This window comes from Macaca thibetana, chromosome 16 (genome assembly GCF_024542745.1).
Source record: "Macaca thibetana thibetana isolate TM-01 chromosome 16, ASM2454274v1, whole genome shotgun sequence".
Classification (NCBI taxonomy): Eukaryota; Metazoa; Chordata; class Mammalia; order Primates; family Cercopithecidae; genus Macaca; species Macaca thibetana.
The window spans coordinates 35,244,138-35,267,503 of record NC_065593.1 but is presented as its reverse complement, the minus strand read 5'-3'; the positions used below and the strand labels follow the sequence as shown (position 1 = coordinate 35,267,503).

The following is a 23,366-nucleotide window of genomic DNA, read 5'->3' as shown; positions in this document are numbered from 1 at the left end:
TGTCTGTCACAGGTCTTCTGGTCTGATCAGTGCAGTATTCACATTTATTATTTATGTGTGTTCAGGCCTTTTGTACTTCTTCAGTATTCACTAAATAATTTTTTTTTTTTTTTTTTTTGAGATAGAGTCTGGCTCTGCCGCCCAGGCTGGAGTGCAGTGGCCGGATCTCAGCTCACTGCAAGCTCCGCCTCCCGGGTTCACGCCATTCTCCTGCCTCAGCCTCCCGAGTAGTTGGGACTACAGGCGCCCGCCACCGCGCCCGGCTAGTTTTTTGTATTTTTTTAGCAGAGACGGGGTTTCACCGTGTTAGCCAGGATGGTCTCGATCTCCTGACCTCGTGATCCGCCCATCTCGGCCTCCCAAAGTGCTGGGATTACAGGCTTGAGCCACCGCGCCCGGCCTAAATAATTTTTTTTTTTTTTTTTTGAGGCTGGGTCTCTGTCACCCAGGCTACAGTACAGTACAGTGGTGCGATCACAGCTCACTGCAGCCCTAAGCTTCCTGGGCTCTCACTGTAGCCTCCTGAGTAGCTGGGACTACAGGCACATGCCACCATTCTCAGCTCATTTTTGTATTTTTTGTAGAGACAGGGTTTCACCATGTTTCCCAGGATGGTATTGAACTCCTGGGCTCAAACCATCCTCCCACCTTGGCCTCCCAAAGTGCTGGGATTACAAGCATGAGCCACCGTACACGGCCTAAAGGACCTTTTTGACAACTTCACCCCTCACTGATCTCTCTTTTCTCCCTCCAGTTCCTTTGGTATATATCTTCTGTACCAAAAACTTTAATATTGAATTGTACGTTATTTTGTTCACAGATCAGTTCGTGTGTGTGTGTGTGTGTGTGTGCATGCGCGTGCGCATCTGCCTGTGTTTTGAATCCAAATCCCCATAAATGATTTTAAGTTCCTTGTGGGCAGTTTGTTTTTTTGGCTTTTTTCCCAACAAAAGGAATCAAATAAGTATTTGGTGACTGATAGATAAATAGGATTAAAGAAAAGAATTCAGCCAGAAGTTAGGGATGCGTTAGCATCTGATAAAAATACAATAGCAAAAACTCTTCTACTCCTGCTTTTTGTTATAAAAAGTAGCAAGGAATTGTTCCAGAAAAGAAGTGAAGGCCAGGTGCAGTGGCTCACACCTGTAATCCCAGCACTTTGGGAAGCTGAGGCAGGGGGATCACGAGGTCAGGAGTTCAAAACCAGCCTGGCCGAGATGGTGAAACCCCTTCTCTACTAAAAATACAAAAAAATTATCCAGGCATGGTGACAAGCGCCTGTAATCCCAGCTGCTCAGGAGGCTAAGGCAGAGAGTTGCTTGAACCCGGTAGGCAGAGGTTGCAGTGAACCAAGATCACACCACTGCACTCCAGCCTGGGCAACAGAGCAAGACTACATCTCAAAAAAAAAAAAAAGTGAAGTAAGGCCAGGCGTCATGGCTCACACCTGTAATCCCAGCATTTTGGGAGGCTGAGGTGGGCAGATTACTTCAAGTCAGGAGTTCGAGACCAGCCTGGCCAACATGGTGAAACCCCGTCTCTACAAAAATTAGCTGGGCGTCATGGAGGGCACCTCTAATCCCAGCTACTTAGGAGTCTGAGGCAGGAGAATCACTTGAACCCGGGAGGTGGAGGTTGCAGTGGGTTGAGATCACGCCATTGCACTCCAGCGTGGGCGACAGAGCAAGACTCAGTCTCAAAAAAAAAAAAAAAAAAACTAAAAGGTACAGAAAATAGAGATGTTTGATTTTTCTAAGTTGCCCCAAGCTACCATTTTTAAAAACGCCTGCAAGCATGTCTAAAACAGGAGCCTGTTAGCTACAGTTGCCAAACCGGTTTAACAGCACTGCCTCCACGTATTCTGGGTGAGAAGGAGCTCCGAGTACATAAATGTATCAAAGATCACTATCCCAGTCATCTCAGAACAAGTTGTTACTAATGTACTGGAGTTTCTGTGCAAACCGTCTACCATAAACCATGAAATGATTCAAAGTTCATAGTTCCTTCTTTGTTCCTTTGTTAATCACTGACTTCTGACTAGTGGGAGGTGCCTCCCAAGTTTGCTAATGCATTCTTTTTGGATAAGGATGACGCACAGATTGTCCTAATAAGGACTTAGATTGAGAAAGACCGCCCCCTCTGAGAAGAGGGGACAAGTCAGAGAGAGGGCGGGCAGTTTCTTTTTTAACTAGGGATGACACAAGCATAAGTCATTTCCTTATTAATTGGTTCAAACCAGTTCTTACAGGAACTGGTGGTGATAAATGTGGGACTTCTGAGAAGTCATTCATTTTATTCTTTGTGCCACACCAGAGTACAGTATCAGCTGAGCTGGCCTTACTCTGGGACTAACTCTTTTGCTGGGAGCGGTTCCTGATTTACAGCTCTTAGTCTCTCCCAGACGTGTTGGTGGGAGAGATTTTGCTTTTTAAGGGGTTGTTAGAAGGAAGAATTTTTTTTTTTTTTTTTTTTTTTTTTTTACTAGAAAGAGCTCACAGAATTTCAGCAGTTCTCTGATTTTTATATTTTATTCCTCTTCCTATACAATCCCTGCCTTTTGAGTCCAGGTGGTAAGTGCATTTTGTTTAACATTTTTCCTGCTTTTCTTCCCAAATGTGTCTTTTTCCTCGGGCTACTCTACCCTGCCTGCTTCCAGTGCTGTCCCCGGCATAGGTCCATCTCTGCAGAAGCCATTTCAGGAGTACCTGGAGGCTCAACGGCAGAAGCTTCACCACAGAAGCGAAATGGGCACACCACAGGTAAGACTTTATTCCGGTTTCTTCTCCCCTCTGGGAAGTTTCAGGCTGAAATTACATTCACAGCTCTCACTCACATTTTTAGGCAAATAAGTGAGGTTGGTTTGCCAGTGTTCCTTGACAGAAGCTGAGTGTCTGTGTATGCTCTACTGGGAAATTTGTCTTTGTCTTAAACTAGAAAGTGTACTTCTGTACGTCTTCTCCCAAAAACAAGGGTGGAGCCAATGGAAAACAATGGTTCTGTTACATAGAATGAGTTGTTGCCTTGATCTTAAATTAGTAGATATACTCCCCAGGTGGATTAAAAAGTTAAAACTTACAGCGTAACAAAGTATTAGACTTACTGAGGTGACTTGAATATCTCCCTTTGATTTTCACTCTGTTTTTCTTTTCACCCATGGGGAAATGATAATTTTTTAATACACCAAGGTTCTTACCATAGCTGAACTTTAAAACTTAGACTGTCTTTTCTGTAAACGATTCTGAGGCAAAGGGAAATGACTAGAAGAGGATGAGTAAGCAATAACCTGAAATGGGAAACTCGAGGGAAGCACAGTATTTTTTGTTTGGTTTGGTTTGGTTCATTTTTTGTTTGTTTGTTTGTTTTTTGAGACAGGAGTTTCACTCTTGTTGCCCAAGCTGGAGTGCGATGGTGCAATCTCCGCTCACTGCATTCTCTGCCTCCCGGGTTCAAGCGATTCTCCTGCCTCAGCCTCCCGAGTAGCTGCGATTCCAGGCGCGCGCCACCACACCAGCTAATTTTTTGTATTTTAGTAGAAATAGGGTTTCACCACGTTAGCCAGGCTGGTCTAGAACTCCTGACCTCAGATGATCTGCCTGCCTTGGCCTCCCAAAGTGCTGAGATTACAGACGTGAGCTACCGCGCCTGGCCAGAAGCACTGTTTTTTTAATGGCCTTGCACTCTTTATGTGGACCTTTGGTGCCCTCAATTGACCAAACATGACATCAGAAACAGATACATTTATGTGTTTTAAAAACAGCTCCTAATACTAGAACAAAAATATTTAACTGTCTTGACAGTACTCAAAAATATCTGCGTGGTAACTTCGGAGTTGAGTTTAATCAAAGAGTTTTTTCTTAGGTCCTAGTAGAAGAGCTAACCTCACACTCACCCCATTCTAAACTATATGAATCAACATTGATTTTACATCCAGCAACGTGAAATCTTGCTAGTTGGGTGTGAAAAGGAGATGAATGGGTGTTTTGGAGTAGCTGGGGTTGCTTACTTTTCAGTTTTAATTCTTCAGGTTTTCTAAGTTACACACTTCAAGTTTTCATTATTTTCCTTAAAGCATTATAGATGACCCTCTTTTTACTACTGACCAAATGAAACCTTTTTCACTGCATTGTTCTGCATTTATTTCTACAGGGAGAAAACTGGTTGTCCTGGATGTTTGAGAAGTTGGTCGTTGTGATGGTGTGTTACTTCATCCTATCTATCATTAACTCCATGGCACAAAGTTATGCCAAACGAATCCAGCAGCGGTTGAACTCAGAGGAGAAAACTAAATAAGCAGAGAAAGTTTTAAACTGCAGAAATTGGAGTGGATGGGTTCTGCCTTCAATTGGGAGGACTCCAAGCCAGGAAGGAAAATTCCCTTTTCCAACCTGTATCAATTTTTACAACTTTTTTCCTGAAAGCAGTTCAGTCCATACTTTGCACTGACATACTTTTTCCTTCTGTGCTAAGGTAAGGTATCCACCCTCAATCCAATCCACCTTGTGTGTTCTTAGGGTGGAATGTGATGTTCAGCAGCAAACTTGCAACAGACTGGCCTTCTGTTTGTTACTTTCAAAAGGCCCACATGATACAATTAGAGAATTCCCACCACACAAAAAAAGTTCCTAAGTATGTTAAATATGTCAAGCTTTTTAGGCTTGTCACAAATGATTGCTTTGTTTTCCTAAGTCATCAAAATGTATATAAATTATCTAGATTGGATAACAGTCTTGCATGTTTATCATGTTACAATTTAATATTCCATCCTGCCCAACCTTCCTCTCCCACCCTCAAAAAAGGGCCATTTTATGATGCATTGCACACCCTCTGGGGAAATTGATCTTTAAATTTTGAGACAGTATAAGGAAAATCTGGTTGGTGTCTTACAAGTGAGCTGACACCATTTTTTATTCTGTATATTTAGAATGAAGTCTTGGAAAAAACTTTATAAAGACATCTTTGATCATTCCAAAATTGTGTCCGTTTTCTTGAGCGTTTTGATTTTTTACTTTTAGCTTATACCAGCTGAATGGCAGCCTTGCCTAATCCACCTACAACAAGATTTCTTAAGCCTTCTTTTATTTGCATGAGAGAGCCACTACCAAGGCATGTTTTGTTATGCTGAGACTGGGCTGCTGCATACTGCTAAATGGTACCTCTGGGATTGGCCTACCTGGGAATTTCTTGGTTTGTGAAAATAGGAGAGGAGAGATATTTCATACAAGTGAAAGGATACTGGAGAGAGAAATTACCCATTTCTAAAAAGAACCACACTCTGTCGTATCTGTGTTAATGTTTTCTAGCCTGTACTCTGGTTTCAACAGACACAAATTTATATGTAACCTAGTTTTCTTGCCTTTCTGTAAGTGTTTTATTCTTAATGTTATTTTTTTCCATTGGGACGTTTTTGATTGAACTTGTTCATTTTGTTTTGCTTGGGAGGAAAATAAGCAATTTTACTTTTTCCTTTAGGAGCATTATGAGCATTATGTCAGAATAGAATAGAATTGGGGTTCGATCTCAACAGGCCGGAAATGCCTGGGTTTTTTTGTTTTTGTTTTTGTTTTTTATCAAATCCTGCCTGAATGTCTGCTTGTTTTGCCTACCATCGTGACATCTCCATGGCTGTACCACCTTGTCGGGTAGCTTATCAGACTGATGTTGACTGTTGAATCTCATGGCAACACCAGTCGATGGGCTGTCTGACATTTTGGTATCTTTCATCTGACCATCCATATCCAATGTTCTCATTTAAACATTACCCAGCATCATTGTATATAATCAGAAACTCTGGTCCTTCTGTCTGGTGGCACTTTGAGTCTTTTGTGCCATAATGCAGCAGTGTGGAGGGAGGATTTTATGGGGAAATGGGGATAGTTTTCATGACCACAAATAAATAAATAAGGAAAAGTAAGCTGCATTGTGGGTTTTGAAAAGGTTATTATACTTCTTAACAATTTTTTTTTCAGGGACTTTTCTAGCAGTATGACTGTTACTTGACCTTCTTCGAAAAGAATTCCCAAAACGCTTTATTTTAGATAGATTAACATTAACCAACATATTTTTTTTTAGATCAAGTCAGAATAAATTTCTAAGTCGGCCTCTAGTCATGTTTCATCTCTTTCACCTGCATTTTATTTGGTGTTTGTCTGAAAGGAAAGAGGAAAGCAAATACGAATTGTACTATTTGTACCAAATCTTTGGGATTCGTTGGCAAATAATTTCAGTATGGTGTATTATTAAATAGAAAAAAAAATGTGTTCCCTAGGTTGAAGGTGTAATTGATACGTTTGACTTATGATGACCGTTTATGCACTCTTTCAAATGAATTTGCTTTCAAGATAAATGAAAAACAGCTCTCCTTCTTTCCTCTTTTAAGTGTTCAGCTGTGGCATGCCCAAAGGTTCCTGCTGGATTCCAGCTGGGGCGGTGTGATACCCTTCTTTTTCAGCTGTTCGTGCCTTCCTTTTTCGTTTTTCGTATCCACCAAAGTGGAGACAACTACATGATCCCAAAGATACACAGTACCTACTTAATTCCAGCTGATGAGACACCAGAGCATTTGCAAGTGGATGGTTTGGTATCACCGTAAATAAAAAGAGGGCCTGGGAATTCTTGCAATTCCATCTCTACTTTGTATAAGTCTCATTTTGTGCCTTACACATCTGCAGTGTTTTATCATGTTCCAACTTGGTGACTGTCAAGCAGTGCAATACATTAGCAGTTTATCACTGAAGAGCTGAGGAGCACCTCCCTTAAAACAGACAATGTCAGCCAGGCACGGTGGCTCACGCCTGTAATCCCAGCACTTTGGGAGGCCGAGGCAGGCAGATCACCTGAGGTCAGGAGTTTGAGACCAGGCTGGCCAACATGGAGAAACCCTGTCTCTACTAAAAATACAAAAAATTAGCCGGGCGTGGTGATACACGCCTATAATCCCAGCTATTCAGGAGGCTGAGGCAGGAGAATCGCTTGAACCCAGGAGGCAGAGGTTGCAGTGAGCCGAGATAGCACCACTGCACTCCAGCCTGGGCGATAGAGCAAGACAAAAAAAAAAAAAAACAGACCGTGTCACATGAAAATGTGCAATGTCCAGTTTTCCCATAGTTTTCTGCATTCCCTGTGTATGCATAATCTGGAGTATGAGTCTGGGAAGGAAGAGGTTTTTACTTTCATTTGGATAGTAGCCACCTCTCCATTCCCTACGAATGCTAGAATGAAGTTTTTGGGTTTTTTTGTTTTTTATTTTTATTTTTATTTTTTGTTTTTTTGAGACAGAGTCTCGCTCCATCACCCACGCTGGAGTGCAATGGTACAATCTCGGCTCACTGCAACTTCTGCCTCCCAGGTTCAAGCGATTCTCCTGCCTCAGCCTCCAGAGTAGTTGGGATTTCAGGCACCCACCACCACGCCAGGCTAGTTTTTGTATTTTTAGTAGAGATGAGGTTTCGCCATGTTGGTCAGGCTGGTCTCGAATTCCTGACCTCAGGTGATCCACCCGCCTCGGCCTCCCAACGTTCTGGGATCACAGATGTGAGCCACCGTGCCCACCTAGAATGAAGTTTCTTAAATACACTAGTTTAATTATTGAAACATATGCAGTATTGAGTGCTCCTAAACAAACAAGCTCAGTCTCTGCCCACAGTGTGCTCTGTGCTATCCACAGCCTTAGTAGGACAACATGAGGCTTTTTGTCATTTCACCAGTCATTCAACAATGACTCAATCTGAGTATGGATCATGTACTAGCTAAGTTAAATAACCAGTTGGGCTTATGTACCCTGAGGTGAATTGTTTAGCATGACCCATGTGTAAGAAGGTCACAGAGATTCCCAACCTTTTAGTATCAAAAAGCTTTTCCATATATTACTTTGAAACCCATTTTCCCCCATGTGTAATAGTCTGTGTTAATGGTGGTTCAGGTTTCTTCCACATAGTTTGTGACCTGAGAAAGTTTAAAAGAGCCTTGGTTTCTTTCATCTATAAAAATAAAAGAGATAGAAGGACAGTTTATCTAAGGAATAAATCGGTAACATGTAAAGTACTGAAATAGGCTGGGTGCAGTGGCTCACGCTTATAATCCCAATACTTGGGAAGGCCAAGGCAGGAGGATCCCTTGAGGCCAAGAGTTCAATAAATAGGGCCGGGCATGATGGTTCACACCTGTAATCCCAGCACTTTGGGAGGCTGAGGCGAGCGGATCACCTGAGGTCGGGAGTTCGAGACCAGCCTGACCAACATGGAAAAACCACCTCTCTACTAAAAATACAAAAAAGTAGCTGGGCATGGTGGCACACGCCTATAATCCCAGCAAGAGTTCAATAAAGAAAAGTACAGCAATAGCCGGGCACGGTGGCTCAAGCCTGTAATCCCAGCACTTTGGGAGGCCGAGACGGGCGGATCACGAGGTCAGGAGATCGAGACCATCCTGGCGAACACGGTGAAACCCCGTCTCTACTAAAAAAAATACAAAAAACTAGCCGGGCGAGGTGGCGGCGCCTGTAGTCCCAGCTACACAGGAGGCTGAGGCAGGAGAATGGCGTAAACCCGGGAGGCGGAGCTTGCAGTGAGCTGAGATCCGGCCACTGCGCTCCAGCCCCAGCGACAGAGCGAGACTCCGTCTCAAAAAAAAAAAAAAAAAAAAAAAAAAAAGAAAAGTACAGCAATAAAAGTTACCCACCACCCCCCACCACTGCTTTTTTTTTGAAATGAGGTTTTACTACTGAAGTGTGGTGGCACAGTCATGGTTCCTTTTTTTTTTTTTTTTTGAGATGGAGTTTCACTCTTGTTGCCCGGGCTGGAGTGCAATGGCACGATCTCGGCTCACCGCAACCTCCACCTCGCAGGTTCAAGCAATTCTCCTGCCTCAGCCTCTCTAGTAGCTGGGAGTATAGGCATGTGCCACCACGCCCGACCAATTTTGTATTTTTAGTAAAGACAGGGTTTCTGCATGTTGATCAGGCTGGTCTCGAGCTCCCAACCTCAGGTGATCCGCCTGCCTCGGCCTCCCAAAGTGCTGGGATTACAGGCGTGAGCCACTACACCCAGCCAGTCATGGCTCTTTACAGCCTTGACCTCCCAGGCTCAATCAATTCTCCCACCTCAGCCTCCCTGGCAAGGACCAGCATGAACCACCATACCTGGCTAATTTTCAAATTTTTTTTTTTTTTTTTTTTTTTTTTTGAGACGGAGTCTCGCTCTGCCACCCAGGCTGGAGTGCAGTGGCCAGATCACAGCTCACTGCAAGCTCCGCCTCCCAGGTTCACGCCATTCTCCTGCCTCAGCCTCCCAAGTAGCTGGGACTACAGGCGCCCGCCACCTCGCCCGGCTAGTTTTTTGTATTTTTTAGTAGAGACGGGGTTTCACCGTGTCAGCCAGGATGGTCTCGATCTCCTGACCTCGTGATCCGCCCGTCTCGGCCTCCCAAAGTGCTGGGATTACAGGCTTGAGCCACCACGCCCGGCCTAATTTTCAAATTTTTAAAGACGGTCTCAATATTTTGCCCAGGCCGGTCTTAAATTCCCGGACTTGAGCGATCCTGCCTCGGCCTCCCAAAGTGCTGGTATTACGGGCGTGAGCCACCATGCTAGGCATTCCCAAAGACTGAGGCGGGGCACAGCGGCTCATGCCTGTAATCCCAGCCTTTTGGGAGGCCAAGACAGGATCACTTGAGGTCAAGAGTTCAAGACTTGCCTGGCCGGCATGGTGAAACCCTATCTCTACTAAAAATACAAAAATTAGCCAGCTGTGGTGGCGTATGCCTGTAATCTCAGCTACTTGGGAAATAGGCGAGTCACTTGAACCCGGAAGGTGGAGGGTACAGTGAGCCGAGATCGTGCCACTGCACTCCAGTCTGGTCAACAGAGCAAGACACCATCTCACAAAAAAAAAAAAAAAAAAAAAAAAGACTGAGCATCTGATATACATGCAAGAATTTGACGACATTGCATTCACTCCTCCAGAAGCAAAGATATATTTTAAAATGCTTTCTTAGCATATGCGCTTTTGTTTTCTAGCAGATACTACATCAAACTTTTGATAAGTGAAAAATTTACTGAAGAAACCAAAAAAAGTTTTTTAACTTCCCCACCTGAAAATATTGACATTTACTAATTTATTTTCATTATAAAGAATATTGGGCCAGGCGCGGTGGCTCAAGCCTGTAATCCCAGCACTTTGGGAGGCCGAGATGGGCAGATCACGAGGTCAGGAGATCAAGACCATCCTGGCTAAACCGGTGAAACCCCGTCTCTACTAAAAAATACAAAAAACTAGCCGGGCGAGGTGGCGGGCGCCTGTAGTCCCAGCTACTCGGGAGGCTGAGGCAGGAGAATGGCGTGAACCCGGGAGGCGGAGCTTGCAGTGAGCTGAGATCCGGCCACTGCACTCCCGCCTGGGCGACAGAGTGAGACTCCATCTCAAAAAAAAAAAAAAGAATATTGGTTATCACGGTTGCTCATGCCTGTAATTCTAGCACTTTGGGAGGCCAGGGCGGGCAAATCACTCCTGAGCCCAGGAGTTCGAGACCAGCCTGGACAATATAATGAGACCTCTCTACAAAATACTTAAAAGTTAGCCAAGTGTGATAGCATGTGCCTATAGTCCCAGGCTGAGATGGGAGGATCACCTCATTAGTGAGCCGTGATTGTGTCACTACTGCAGCCTGAGTGACACAGACCCTGTCTCAAAAAATATATATATTAATACTAAAGAATCTGGAAGGTAAAGAGGAGAAAAGGGAGTATCGGCTTTTAACACTTGTTACAAGGTCAGTCTAGAAAATCCAGTGAGATTTGCTGGGTAAATAGGTTTTAAACCATGAAAAAATTGATGGCATGCAAGATCTTCCTCAGTAGACCTGAGAATCTCATTTCTGTTAAAAAAATACAAAAAAAAAAACTGCTTCATTTTATTCATAAATAATTGTTTGAGGTGCTACAAAAAATTAAAACTAAGCAGGAGTTTAAAGTTTTTGAAAGCCAAGTAACATCTCTAACATTTATTGAAGTCTCTCCAGTATTTACACAACATAAAGGAGATACTACACACAAAACCCTCGTATCTGAAGATAAATTCCTTTATTCTCAAAGACAAGAAAAAAAAGCACATCATGTGCTTTAAACTTGAGAAGCAATTGAGTCATTTGTGTCTGGTGGACAGGAGCTAGGGATCATGTCCCTTTCCAACAAGGCCAAGAGTTCACCTGAGGTAATGCGTTTGCCTTGGGGGTGAGGCCTTGAATTGCAGCAAATAACCTACATGTATTTGCATATTTAACCAGTACGCTTAAGAAGGGTTATACAAAAACCTGTTCCAGACAGCTGCTTACTCATTGCCTTTAAAATTGCATGGCGCTGGGATTGGCAGGTGCCAACTGTTTGCTCATTCTCTTTGACCCACTAGCCTTGCAGTTTGCTGTGTGGGTGTTGATACTCCTAAATTAAAGCAGGGAAGGGGTGGTTTTAGATGGCTTTTAACACCTGCTCTCCACCCAAGCACCCTGGATTCATTTGATATCTGGATTCTAATTCTGTCGTCAGGAGACTGGCCCAAACTGTGACCCAGAGAGAAGTGAGTCAGTTGCAAGTGGCTGGCTGACTCTATGGGAACAGAAATAAAATGCAGCTTAGAGGGTTTGTCAGCCAAATCCACAAATGTGTGGCTTTTTGAAACATTGGACATCTGTTCCTCTTAATTTAAAATAAACTTTTTTTTTTTTTTTTTTTTTTTAAGCACAAAGTTGCTTGGCTCCTTGTTTCTTTGTGTCAGCAGCAGTTGCTGCTCTAATTTAGGAACCCTAGGATCTGATTTAGGACATTTGGAATCTTTAAGGCACATTCGGTCTAGAAAGTGGAACTGAATTGCTTTGGGAAGGCAAGAGGATGATTTTACAGTATAGGGTTTGTGTGGAAATCCCCTTCAGCAGTAACCAACCCAGGTGTCCGACCTGTTTGTTAACCATTTCCAAATGACTCAGAGGACCTAGAGGGTGGGCTTGAACACACTCCAGCACTGTTTCTACAATTTAGCCTTTATTTGCATTGGAAACCACATTCCTGAATTCTTGAGGGGGCAGGCTCTGGCTTATTCTGGGCAACTGACTTCAAGTGGGACCCCTGAGCTACCTATGTAAGCGCACAGTCAGCCATCCCTGGAGAGTTACCAGGGAGGAGGATCTTTCTGTGCATCTTGCTTTGATGACCTCCATCCAAAGCCCTTTGAGGAAGTTTTGTTTATTCAAGGAGCCCTTGGCAGGTCACTCCTCCCCTACCACAAATCTAATCCAAATGTGGCATTTTCCTTCAAGGCCATCTATCCCCTTTGGGGGACAAAACACATCAGCTTTTCCCTTCAGACCACTTTTGACTGAAGCAGTAATCAACATTGCTTAATTTTGTTCCTGTCTGTTTCTAGTGGGGAAAAAATGCTGCAGGGGAGTGAGGCAGTTAGGGATTTGCAAACAGGGATGGTGCCGCCTGAAGGTGGGGAATGACTTAGATCACTGTCTTCCTTTGGCTCCTCACCATGTTGTGTGGAGGAAACAAAAAGCAGCTCAAGTTCACTCCTCTTGGCAGTAGTGCGGAAGCTTGGCTCGCCACGGCCCTGGAGAACCATGTTTTTCCCAACTTTTTTTTTTTTCTTTTGAGATGGAGTTTCACTCTTGTTGCCGAAGCTGGAGTGCAGTGGCGCAATCTCGGCTCACTACAGCCTCCACCTCCCGGGTTCAAAGCGATTCTCCTGCCTCAGCCTCTCGAGTAGCTGGTATTACAGGTGCATGCCCCCACACTCAGTTAAATTTTTGTAATTTTTTTCAGTAGAGATGGGGTTTCATCGTGTTGGCCAGGCTGGTCTCAAACTCCTAACCTCAGGTGATCCACCTGCCTCGGCCTCCCAAAGTGCTGGGATTACAAGCATGAAGCACCGCACCCGGAACACAAATTTGAGTGTCATTCTTGTGCAGGGGCCGTGCTAATCTTCTGTATGTTGTTCCGATTTTGGTGTATATGCTGCCAAAGCGAGCCCCCAGCTTCTTTTCATTAGTTAAAAAGATGAAGGCTGAGACTAAGACAAGGAGGCTTTTCTCTGCCCTTCACTTTTTAGTGCACCTCACAGTCACTTGCACTTGAGTAAGGATTGCTAAACCTCTCTCAGAGCTGCCAGACGTTCCTGCCTAGTGTCATGTTGTTGGTTCTTCAGACACCTCTTCATTCTGCCCATTGCACCAGCCCTTTCCCACCTCCATGTTCCCTCTGTGGTAATTTCTTTGTACACAACAACCACACGGAACACCAGCAATCAAGATTAGCTCCCAGGAACTCTGGCCTGCCCTGTACCAGGAAGCACAGTGGATTACTACAACTTTTGATAATGATTGTTTGCTTTGTACCAGGCATTATTTTCAGGCCTGTTTCACATGTATTGTACTTAACAACGCCATGAGGAAATTAATGCAGGGTGGTTCAGTAATTTGTCAAGGGAAACAAGGAAGCAGAGCGGGCAGCAGAGGCCTTCTGGCTCTGAACCACTCTGTTCTGTAGAAATTGGTGCAAAAGTCCAAGCTTCAGCATACTTGTTTCATCTTGTGATCACAGGTAGTTGATGAAGAAAGGAAGATAACAGAAAATCAAGGCCACAACCTGAATTTTTGCTATTTAAATAGATGAGCAGCCTTTACACTTCTCTGTATCACAGGGTTGGAAAAAGCCAGCTCCATTCTTAGCCATCCATGTCAGCAGATTCCCAGAGTGGTGTTTACTCTAATTATGATTTAAAAGCAAGGTTTTTTGTTTGTTTGTTTTAAGGAGACAGGGTCTCCCAAGTTGCCCAGGCCAGACTCCAACTCCCGGGCTCAAATCATCCTCCCGCCTCAGTCTCCCGAGTAGCTGGGACTATAGGCACTCACCACCACACTTGGGTAAAAGTAATTTCTATTTCTACAGTCCTTTTTTTTCCTTTTTCAATGAAAAAGAAAAACTAATGTCTTGAGTTTGGGTTTTGTTTTGAGACAGGGTTCCACTCAGTTGCCCAAGATAAAGTAGAGTGGTACGATCACAGCCACAGCTGACTGCAACCTCCACCTCCCAGGCTCAAGCAATCCTCCCACCACAGTCGCCCCACTCCCCGCCAGTAGCTGGGACTACAGGACTGCGCCACCGCAGCCAGCTAATTTCTGTATTTTTTTTTTTTTTTAGTAGAGACAGGGTTTCACCACGTTGGCCACGCTGGTTTTAAACTTGTGAGCTCAATCAATCCACCTGCCTCGGCCTCCCAAAGCACTGGAATTACGGGTGTGAGCCACTGCACTTGGCTAGGAAACCCTGTTCTGATCTTTCCTCGTCAGCAATGATCTCGTCACACTTCTTTTCTTATGGCCCTCACCTCACTCTGTATGATAGTTATCTGTATACAGGCATAAAATCCCTAAGAAGACTGCAGGCTCCTGGAGGGAGATCTGTATCGTCCTTTGTCTCTTCTTCACAGCACCTCACACCAGTGGGGATTTAAAAAGTGAATACAGGCCTGGGCACCATGGCTCATGTCTATAATCTCAGCACTTTAAGAGGATGAGGCGGGAGGATCACTTGTTGCCAGGAGTTCAAGACCAGCCTGGTCCAACATGGCAAAACCCTGTCTCTACTAAAAATACAAGTTAGCTGGGCCTGGTGGTGCATGTCTATAATCCCAGCTACTCGGGAGGCTGAGGCATGAGGATCGCTTGAACCCGGGAGGCAGAGGTTGCAGTGAGCCAAGATTGCACCACTGCACTCCAGCCTGGTTGACCAGGGACAAAGTGAGACCCTCTCAAACAAACAGAAAAACAAAAGTTTCCTGAGGGGAGTAGTATTTGAATTGACAAGGTAGGGGTAGTGAAACAAAAGGTATTCTAACCAGAAAAAAACTCAGACACCAGGAAAGAACAAATAGGGGGCTCTGTGTAGGGTGGGGAGAAAGACAGGATCACGTTTTCCACCCGAGTCCTCTGTAGCTCTGCCTTAGCTCGCTGTTTAGTTTCCTTAAAGTACCGACCTAATTCACAACTAGTTTGTCTATTTTCTTGCCTTTGGGCTGCTTGCTACACTAGAACATAAGTCCGATAAAAAGAAAATAAATCTTGGGACCCCAAAATCACTAAGCCAAAGAAAAGTCAAGCTGGGAACTGCTTAGGGCAAAACTGCCTCCCATTCTATTCCTTAAAAAGACAGCTACTAATATTTTTAAAAAAAACAACTGCATACTGGCCAGGCGTGGTGGCTCATGCCTGTAATCCCAACACTTTGGCAGGCTGAGACAGGCAGATAACCTGAGGTCAAGAGTTCGAGACCAGCCTGCCCAACATGGTGAAACTCCATCTCTACTAAAAATACAAAAATTAGCCGGGGGTGGGGACAGGTGCCTGTAACCCCAGCTACTCAGGAGGCTGAGGCAGGAGAATTGCTTGAACCCAGGAGGCGGAGGTTGTGGTGAGCCAAGATCGTGCTACTGCACCCTAGCCTGGGCAACAAGAGCGAGACTCAAAAAAAAAAAAAAAAAAAAAAAAAAATTAGCTGGGCAGGTTGGAACTCTACTGTGGCTCCAGCTACTGGGGGGGTTGAGATGGGAGGATCACTTGAATCCCAGGAGGCAGAGGTTGCAGTGAGCCGAGATTGCGCCACTGTATTCCAGCCTGGGTAACAGAGAGAGACTATATCTGAGAGAAAAAAAAAAAAAAAAAAGGCGAAGAAGGACCCAAAGAGCCCCTGAAAAGACAGCAGTGCCCATCACCATGCCAGGAATATAAAGGAGGCAAGTCTGAGGAAGACAGACTACTCTGTTTTGAACATGTGGAGGGGCGATAATGACCAATAAGGATGGTGGGGCCTGTAATATGTCTGTATCTCAGGTTTCCTAACTCCTAAATTCCTAGTGAATGTGCCGTTCTTGACACCACACCGTAACTTCTGTCAGTGAATAAGCTGGACTTCTTCAGAGAATTCTCCAGGGTAGTATGTCCTTAAGCCTTGTTATGTGGTGCTGTTGTTAAAGAGCTAGCACTGTGACTGGACCTTAGGGCCACAGTAAACTTTTGAAATTCCTCTCCCCAGTATCCTGCTGGCTTAACCAATGGCCCCTCCCTTTTAGAACTGAGAGGATGGTAGTTCCTGGAGAGATCATCTGTCTTTATAAGGAGAAAAGTTTGGCAATGTGATTTCCTGTATGTTTCTACCGGAGTCCAAGATTCCAGCAGTGCTAGCCTAGACAGCAGTGGCTGCCACCTAGAACCCAGAGGTCAGGAGTGCTCCTAAGTCAGCGTGAGGGCATCTTCCCAACTGCCTTTGCCAAGCCAGAAGGCAGAATCATGACTTTGTTACACCTTCTGGAGCATGTGGTCCAGGCGGCTTTCCATTTGGCTGCTTTGGTGCTGAGGCTGTTTACATGTTTCAGTAAATGAGTTATTGCTTATTGAAGTTGGCTGGCTAGGAGCTCAGAATAAACAACATATGACCACAATGACACCACTCTCCAGGAGCACCAGAGTTCAGAGGGAGAGATCTGCTTGTATGTTCCACTCCCACGTGGGTGCGTCGTTCTCAAAGCCTGGGAGGACTGGGGTGTCACTGTTCCCGGCTTTCTGATGGAATCAGACATAATGAGATGCTTTCCTGGTAGAAAGTGTGTATGAAAGTGCTTTGCACAATTTCAGAAGGAAAAGGGGGGGGGGCACTGCTTTTAGAAAAATGTAAGAGATCAAAGGAGTTTTCAGATGTTCTGCATTTTCTTTTCAATTATAAAGAATTCATCTGAGCATAAAAGACTCCCTGCTCTCTGTAGGAAGAAGTAAAAACTTCTTTCATACACAAAAGTTTTCCTACTTTATATACTTCTTTTTAGACTACTTCATTTATGTTTTGTGGTATATTTATTAGTCTTCCCTGGAGTAGGCAGGGAAGATGTTGAGACAGTTGGCCGGGCGCGGTGGTTCAAGCCTGTAATCCCAGCACTTTGGGAGGCCGAGACGGGCGGATCATGAGGTCAGGAGATTGAGACCATCCTGGCTAACACGGTGAAACCCCGTCTCTACTAAAAAAAACGAAAAAAAAAATTAGCCGGGCGAGGTGGCGGGCGGGCGCCTGTAGTCCCAGCTACTCGGGAGGCTGAGGCAGGAGAATGGCGTAAACCCGGGAGGCAGAGCTTGCAGTGAACCGAGATCGCGCTACTGCACTCCAGCCTGGGCGACAGAGCGAGACTCCGTCTCAAAAAAAAAAAAAAGAAAAAAAAAGAAAATGTTGAGACAGTCAAGACCCCAAAGTTAATCTTTAATTTCTCCCTTTTTCCTGTGCCACCTGGATGAACCTGGATTGTCCAGGAGTTCCTAAACCCCATCTGTGTGACAATTTACAGAATAATTTTGTTTTTAAAGACAGAGTCTCACTCTGTTGTCCAGGCTGGAGTGCACTGGCGCGATCTTGGCTCACTGCAACCTCCGCCACCCCAGGCTCAAGCAATTCTCATGCCTCCACCTCCAGAGTAGCTGGATTATAGGTGCACGCCACCACACTTTGCTAAGTTTTGTATTTTTAGTAGAGACACGGTTTCACTATATTGGCCAGGCTGGTCTCGAACTCCTGACCTCAAGTTATCTGCCCACCTCAGCCTCCCAAAGTGCTGGGATTACAGGTGCGTAAGCCACCATGCCAGGCTAATTTTTGTATTTTTAGTAGAGATGGGTTTTACCATGTTGGCCAGGCTGGTTTTTTTTTTTTTTTTTTTTTGAGACGGAGTCTCGCTCTGTCGCCCAGGCTGGAGTGCAGTGGCCGGATCTCAGCTCACTGCAAGCTCCGCCTCCCGGGTTTACGCCATTCTCCTGCCTCAGCCTCCCGAGTAGCTGGGACTACAGGCGCCCGCCACCTCGCCCGGCTAGTTTTTTGTATGTTTTAGTAGAGACGGGGTTTCACCGTGTTGGCCAGGATGGTCTCGATCTCCTGACCTCGTGATCCGCCCGTCTCGGCCTCCCAAAGTGCTGGGATTACAGGCTTGAGCCACCGCGCCCGGCCCCCAGGCTGGTTTCAAACTCCTTGCCTCAAGTGATCTGCCTACCTCAACCCCTCAAAGTGCTGGGATTACAGGCGTCAGCCACCGCGACTGGCCCAAAGATGTCTCTTACCACTACTACTTATTACCATCTTCTCATTTACCAGACATTCCTCCGCTCTTCAAATTGTCTCATAATGCGGCCTTGAAGGGCTTAATTCACTGTGTGCCTGTAGTGTTGCTGCTTTACATTTCTTCCAGAGTTTTTAGACGTTGATGATAATCTGTTCAGTAAACATGGAGTCTTTACCATGAGTCAGGTATATGCTCTGCAGCAAAGAATATGCCAAGTGGTGGCCTCCTAGTGGCCGGAGGCCAGGTCTAACTCATTATTACCCCGCCCTAGCACAGTGTCCTTCCTTGCAGGTGTTCAGTGCATGTTTGTTGAATTAAGCTCACATCCTGCCTCTTTCATACTCATCGCAAGAGTCGAGCTTAAGCAAAGGCCTTTTTTCATTAGAAAGGAAACTCCCATCTTTTGCCTTATGTCATGTTTCTTACTATCATGTTCCCATGACCTCTCACCTAGTAAGGACAAATTCTGTTCAACTCCAGTTCCCACAATTCCCAGCAGTTTGCTCCTGAAATGTTTAGAACAGCGTGTCTCATAGAACTACACTGCAACCCATATATCTAATTTTAAAACAATTTACTGCCAGTCTCGGTGGCTCATGCCTATAACCCTAGCGCTTTGGGAGGCTGAGGCGGGTGGATCACCTTGAGGTTGGGAGTTTGAGACCAGCCTGACCAACATGGAATAACCCCGTCTCTACTAAAAATACAAAATTAGCTGGGCGTGGTGGCGCATGCCTGTAATCCCAGCTACTTAGGAGGCTGAGGTGGCAAAATCATTTGAGCCCAGGAGGCAGAGGTTGCGGTGAGCCGAGATTGCACCATTGCACTCCAGTCTGGACAACAAGAGCAAAACTGTCTCAAAAACAGTAACAACAAACAATTTACTTGCTATGTTTCAAAAAGCATAAAAAAGGGCTGGACACAGTTGCTCACACCTGTCATCCCAGCACTTTAGGAGGCTGAAGTGGCAAGATCACTTGAGCCCAGGAGTTTGAGACCAGCCCGGACAATATAATGAAACCTCGTCTCTACAAAATATTTAAAAATTAGCCAAGCATGGTGGTGCCTGCTTGTAGTCCCAGCTACTCTCAGGAGGCTGAGGTGGGAGGATTGCTTGAGCTCAGGAGGTAGAGGTTGCAGTGAGCCAAGATTGTGCCACTGCATTCTAGCCTGGGTGACAGACTGAGACTCTGTCTCAAAAAAAAAAAAAAAGAAAAAAAAAAAGGAAAGAAAAAGTGAGGTCAGGTGCGGTGGCTCATGTCTATAATCCCAGCACTTTGGGAGGCTGAGGCAGGTGGATTGCTTGAGCTCAGGAGTTTGAGACCAGCCTGGTAAAAATGAAGAAAACCCTGTCTGTGTAAAAATACAAACATTAGCAGAGCGTTGCAGCACACAGCTGTGGTCCCAGCTACTCGGGAGACAGAGGTGGGAGGATGGCTGGAGCCGGAGGAGGTCAAGGCTGCAGTGAGCCATGATTGCGCCACTGCACTCCAGCCTGGGCGACAAAGTGAGACTGTCTCAAAAATAATAATAATGAAGGCCAGGCACGGTGGTTCATAGCTATAATCCCAGTACTTTGGGAGGCCTCGTCTCTACTAAACCCCATCTCTACTAAAAAAAAAAAAAAATTAGCTGGGTGTTTTGGCATGGGCCTGTAATCCCAGCTACTCAGGAGGCTGAGGCAGGAGGATCGCTTGAACCTGGGAGGCAGAGGTTGCAGTGACCCGAGATCACACCACTGCACTCCAGCCCGGGTGACAGAGCAAGACTGTCTCAAAAAAAAAATGTTAATGGACTGAAAGAGTTACATTATTGTGTAAAAACTTTGGAATGTCTGGGTTAAGATAAGGGGTTGTGGAGACGAAGGTTTTATGCAGATGAAGCCTCCAGGTAGCAGGCTTTGGAAGGAGAGAACAATGAGTGTAAATGTTTGTTACCAGACTTAAGAGTCTGTTCTATCAGGAATTCCAAAAGGGAATTTTGGACTCCACCCCCTTTCCGTCATGGCCTTTCAGGTTAGCTTTGGAATGCCCTTGCCAACATGAGGGATCCATTCAGATGTTCGAAGGCTTAGAATTTTATTTTTGGTTTATATTAGGTAGTTTATAATTTAAAACCCATCAAGTTTCTTTTTTAACAGTTCTTTGAGGGCATCATCAATTCCCCGATCTTTCTTTTCATCTCTTCCTGTTTCACTAGCTCCCTAGAGTCTAAATGGTTAGGACTTTGTATCTTTTCCCCTTTTCCACAGCTGGAACACCATACACTGACCTGACATTATGTTTCCCAGAAACTTGAAATATTTACGTTGTTTATCTTAACTCCTTGTGCAAGCATTCCTGCTTGCGGAAATGGTTTTCCATCTATTAATAAGATTGACATTGCATCATCTGAGACATTTTAGGGTGTAGGAGTAGGAAGTTATTTAGTTAAAAATATAAAGCTGGTTTTTTGCTTTTTTTTTTTTTTTTTTTTTTTTGAGATGGAGTCTTGCTCTGTCGCTCAGGCTGGAATGTAGTGGCACGATCTCAGCTCATTGCAACCTCCGCCTCCCGGGTTCAAGCAATTTTCCTGCCTCAGCCTCCCGAGTAGCTGGAATTACAGATGTGCATCACCACACCCAGCTAATTTTTTGTATTTTTAGTAGAGCTGGGGTTTCACCATGTTGGCCAGGCTGGTCTCAAACTCCCGCTCTCAGGTGATCCACCCGCCTCAGCCTCCCAAAGTGCTGGGATTACAGGCATGAGTCACCGTGCCTGGCTAAAGCCAGTTTTCTTTTAGCTCACATTCCTCAAACCCATAGGAAACAGTATGATTGATATAGTTGAGGAAATATCTCTTCACATAAATGACTGTTGGTTGGCCAGGCACGGTGGCTCACACCTGTAATCCCAGGAGGGAGGGCCATTGGGAGGCCAAGGTAGGAGGATTACTTGAGCCTCGAAGTTTGAGACCAGCCTGGGCAACATAGTCAGACCTCATCTCTACTAAAAATAAAAAATTTAGCCAAGTGTAGTGGTGTATCACTGTAGCCCCAGCTACTCAGGAGGCTGAGGCAGGAGGATCACTTGAGCTTCAGAGGTTGAGGCTGCAGTGAGCCATTATTGCACCACTGCACTCCAGCTTGGGCAAGAGAGTGAGACCCTATCTCAAAAAAAAAAAAACAAATAAAATAAAATAAAATAAAATATTATTGGCCCAAAATGGCAAGCTAGTGGTTAAAGCTATATTTGGTGGGTAGGTGGCAGAACAAGAAAGGGGTATCTGCCAAACTTAGGGCTCAGTAGAGAAGACAGTGGGTTAGGGACATATGCAGTATGTTTTAAAAGAAAATTTTGGACAGGAATTCAAGTGTGATACACATGGTGGTCAGGAGAAGAATCACTGGTATGTACACTGCAAAGCAGAGTTTATAGAGCCTACGGAGCCAGTGAAGAGACATTTCAACACTTAAATCTAGCCCAGACCAGAGCTCTGAGTTCACTGTTCTTTCTTGGACCACATCCTTTCCTGGAAAAAATGTGAATATGCACACAGGCAAGATAACAAGCAATAATTAGGAAGCTAGGATTGTAGCACTAAACATCCCAAGAAGCTTCTTCATTCAGACAAGGTAGCACTGATCCCTGTATCCCTAACGTCTTCCTCAGTGCCTGGCACTGAATAGATACTGGTTGAATGGATGAATTGACTGATAATAGTGAATTGTTGGCATACTTAGTGAGTTCTAAGTGATGGGTAAAATATAGGAGAAAGATGTTGAAAGATGTTGTAGATTGAATAGTAACGGCCGATGGGGGAGGAGAGTTTTCGGGGACATCCCAGGGCTGGAAGTGGCGAATGCATGGGAAAAAACAGGTTCTACAGCTTAAGCTCTTGAGAAAAGCACAGATTGGGGAAGATAAGAGAGAAAGAGCTTGACAATAAGAAAGAGTTTGCATTCACACTGTGCTCATTGTCCATAGGGGTGCATTCTGGCTCTGCAGGATAATGTCTGACAACATAATATGCCAGTTACCTCACAATCTAAGAAATTACACTTTCAAAGTTTTCTGGATCTGTGCGCCCAGGAGCTAAGACAGCCAATGTTGTCCTGGCTGACTGGCCATTATCTCCACACAAATCAAAGTACATTTCCAATGCCACTCCATTTGGAAGCTTTGACATCAGCATCTTGGTGTTAATTTTTAACTTAAAATCACAACTTTAAGAGCAAAAATTTTGTTATTCCAAGTAGACAAGAAAAAAATTATTTTCCATGTAAATGTTTTAACCCAAGCTTTAAAATATTTAGGTATTGGCCAGGTATGGTGGCTCATGCCTGTAATCTCGGCACTTTGGGAGGCCGAGGCAGGTGGATGGCCTGAGCCTAGGAGTTTGAAACCAGCCTGGGCAACATGGGGAAACATCATCTGTACCAAAAATACAAAAATTAGCTGGGCATGGTGGTGCACACCGATAGTCCCAGTTATTAGTGAGGCTAAGGTGGGAGGATTGCTTGAGCTGGGAGGTTGAGCTGAGATCATGCTACTACACTCCAGCCTGGGTGACAGAGCGAGACCCTGTCTCCAAAAAAAAAAAAAAAAATATATATATATATACACACACACACACACACACACACACACACACATACATATATATATATAGGTAACCTTACATATCAAATAATGCAGTTGTGGATCATGAAAAAGGGTCAAATAGCATAAGCAAATGGACCCAGAGCTCTGTCTAGTTGGGATTTGCTTCTAATATTCACCTGCTAATGATTCCATGAGTTGCCAAATTAGAAATATACTTGCCCCTATTGGTACCTCATGAATTTTCTCAAATATCAAATGATTTCAACTTATGACTTTCTTTCAAGTTAACTTCTAGCAAGGTTCCTCAGAATCGCATTGACCCCTGGTGAGACACTCAGTTACAGATCTTCATGAGTGCTGGTTTAGTCTGGGAAATTGTTTCAGTCTGTGGATCTTTTCAATGCTTAAACAATTACTTTAACTTGTTTTGTAAAAATTATGATCTAATTATTTTTCAAGTATACTGGGGTTAATGAAATGCAGCAGTGGGGTGTGCCTTTTAGCAGCAGAACAGACCACTTTTTACATTCCTTAGAAATAAGATATGGTTCAGTATTTTAAATCATAGCAACAGTTGATAAGAAAAACAGCAAAAAGGTAATCATTTCCATATGGAAAGAAAAGGAAGAACCAGTGAAGCTGT

The 23,366-nt window shown here is 44.5% G+C and overlaps 4 protein-coding genes and 1 non-coding gene across 13 annotated transcripts in view; 2 read left to right on the top strand and 3 right to left on the bottom strand.

Annotated features, from left to right (window-relative positions):
• VMP1 (vacuole membrane protein 1) overlaps positions 1-6,629 on the top strand; it is a 138,960-nt gene extending 132,331 nt beyond the window's left edge. For both annotated transcript variants that reach the window (XM_050764735.1, XM_050764736.1), the window contains exons 11-12: positions 2,657-2,759; positions 4,147-6,629. In XM_050764735.1, the coding sequence (XP_050620692.1) occupies positions 2,657-2,759; positions 4,147-4,290 (247 nt within the window). In that variant the 3' untranslated portion in view covers positions 4,291-6,629. The remainder of the gene's footprint in view (positions 1-2,656; positions 2,760-4,146) is intronic.
• PTRH2 (peptidyl-tRNA hydrolase 2) overlaps positions 1-23,366 on the bottom strand; it is a 1,137,200-nt gene that overhangs the window by 142,792 nt on the left and 971,042 nt on the right. The gene's annotated exons all lie outside the window — the stretch shown is intronic.
• Positions 1-23,366, bottom strand: part of SKA2 (spindle and kinetochore associated complex subunit 2) — a 976,874-nt gene that overhangs the window by 722,416 nt on the left and 231,092 nt on the right. The window lies entirely within an intron of this gene.
• On the bottom strand, positions 12,913-13,015 carry LOC126939998 (U6 spliceosomal RNA). Its single transcript, XR_007720531.1, has one exon. It is a non-coding gene; the product is annotated as a U6 spliceosomal RNA (small nuclear RNA).
• Positions 16,684-23,366, top strand: part of RPS6KB1 (ribosomal protein S6 kinase B1) — a 99,956-nt gene continuing 93,273 nt past the window's right edge. Inside the window, exon 1 of the mRNA XM_050764702.1 lies at positions 16,684-16,693. The gene's annotated coding sequence lies outside the window, so the exon portion shown is untranslated. The remainder of the gene's footprint in view (positions 16,694-23,366) is intronic.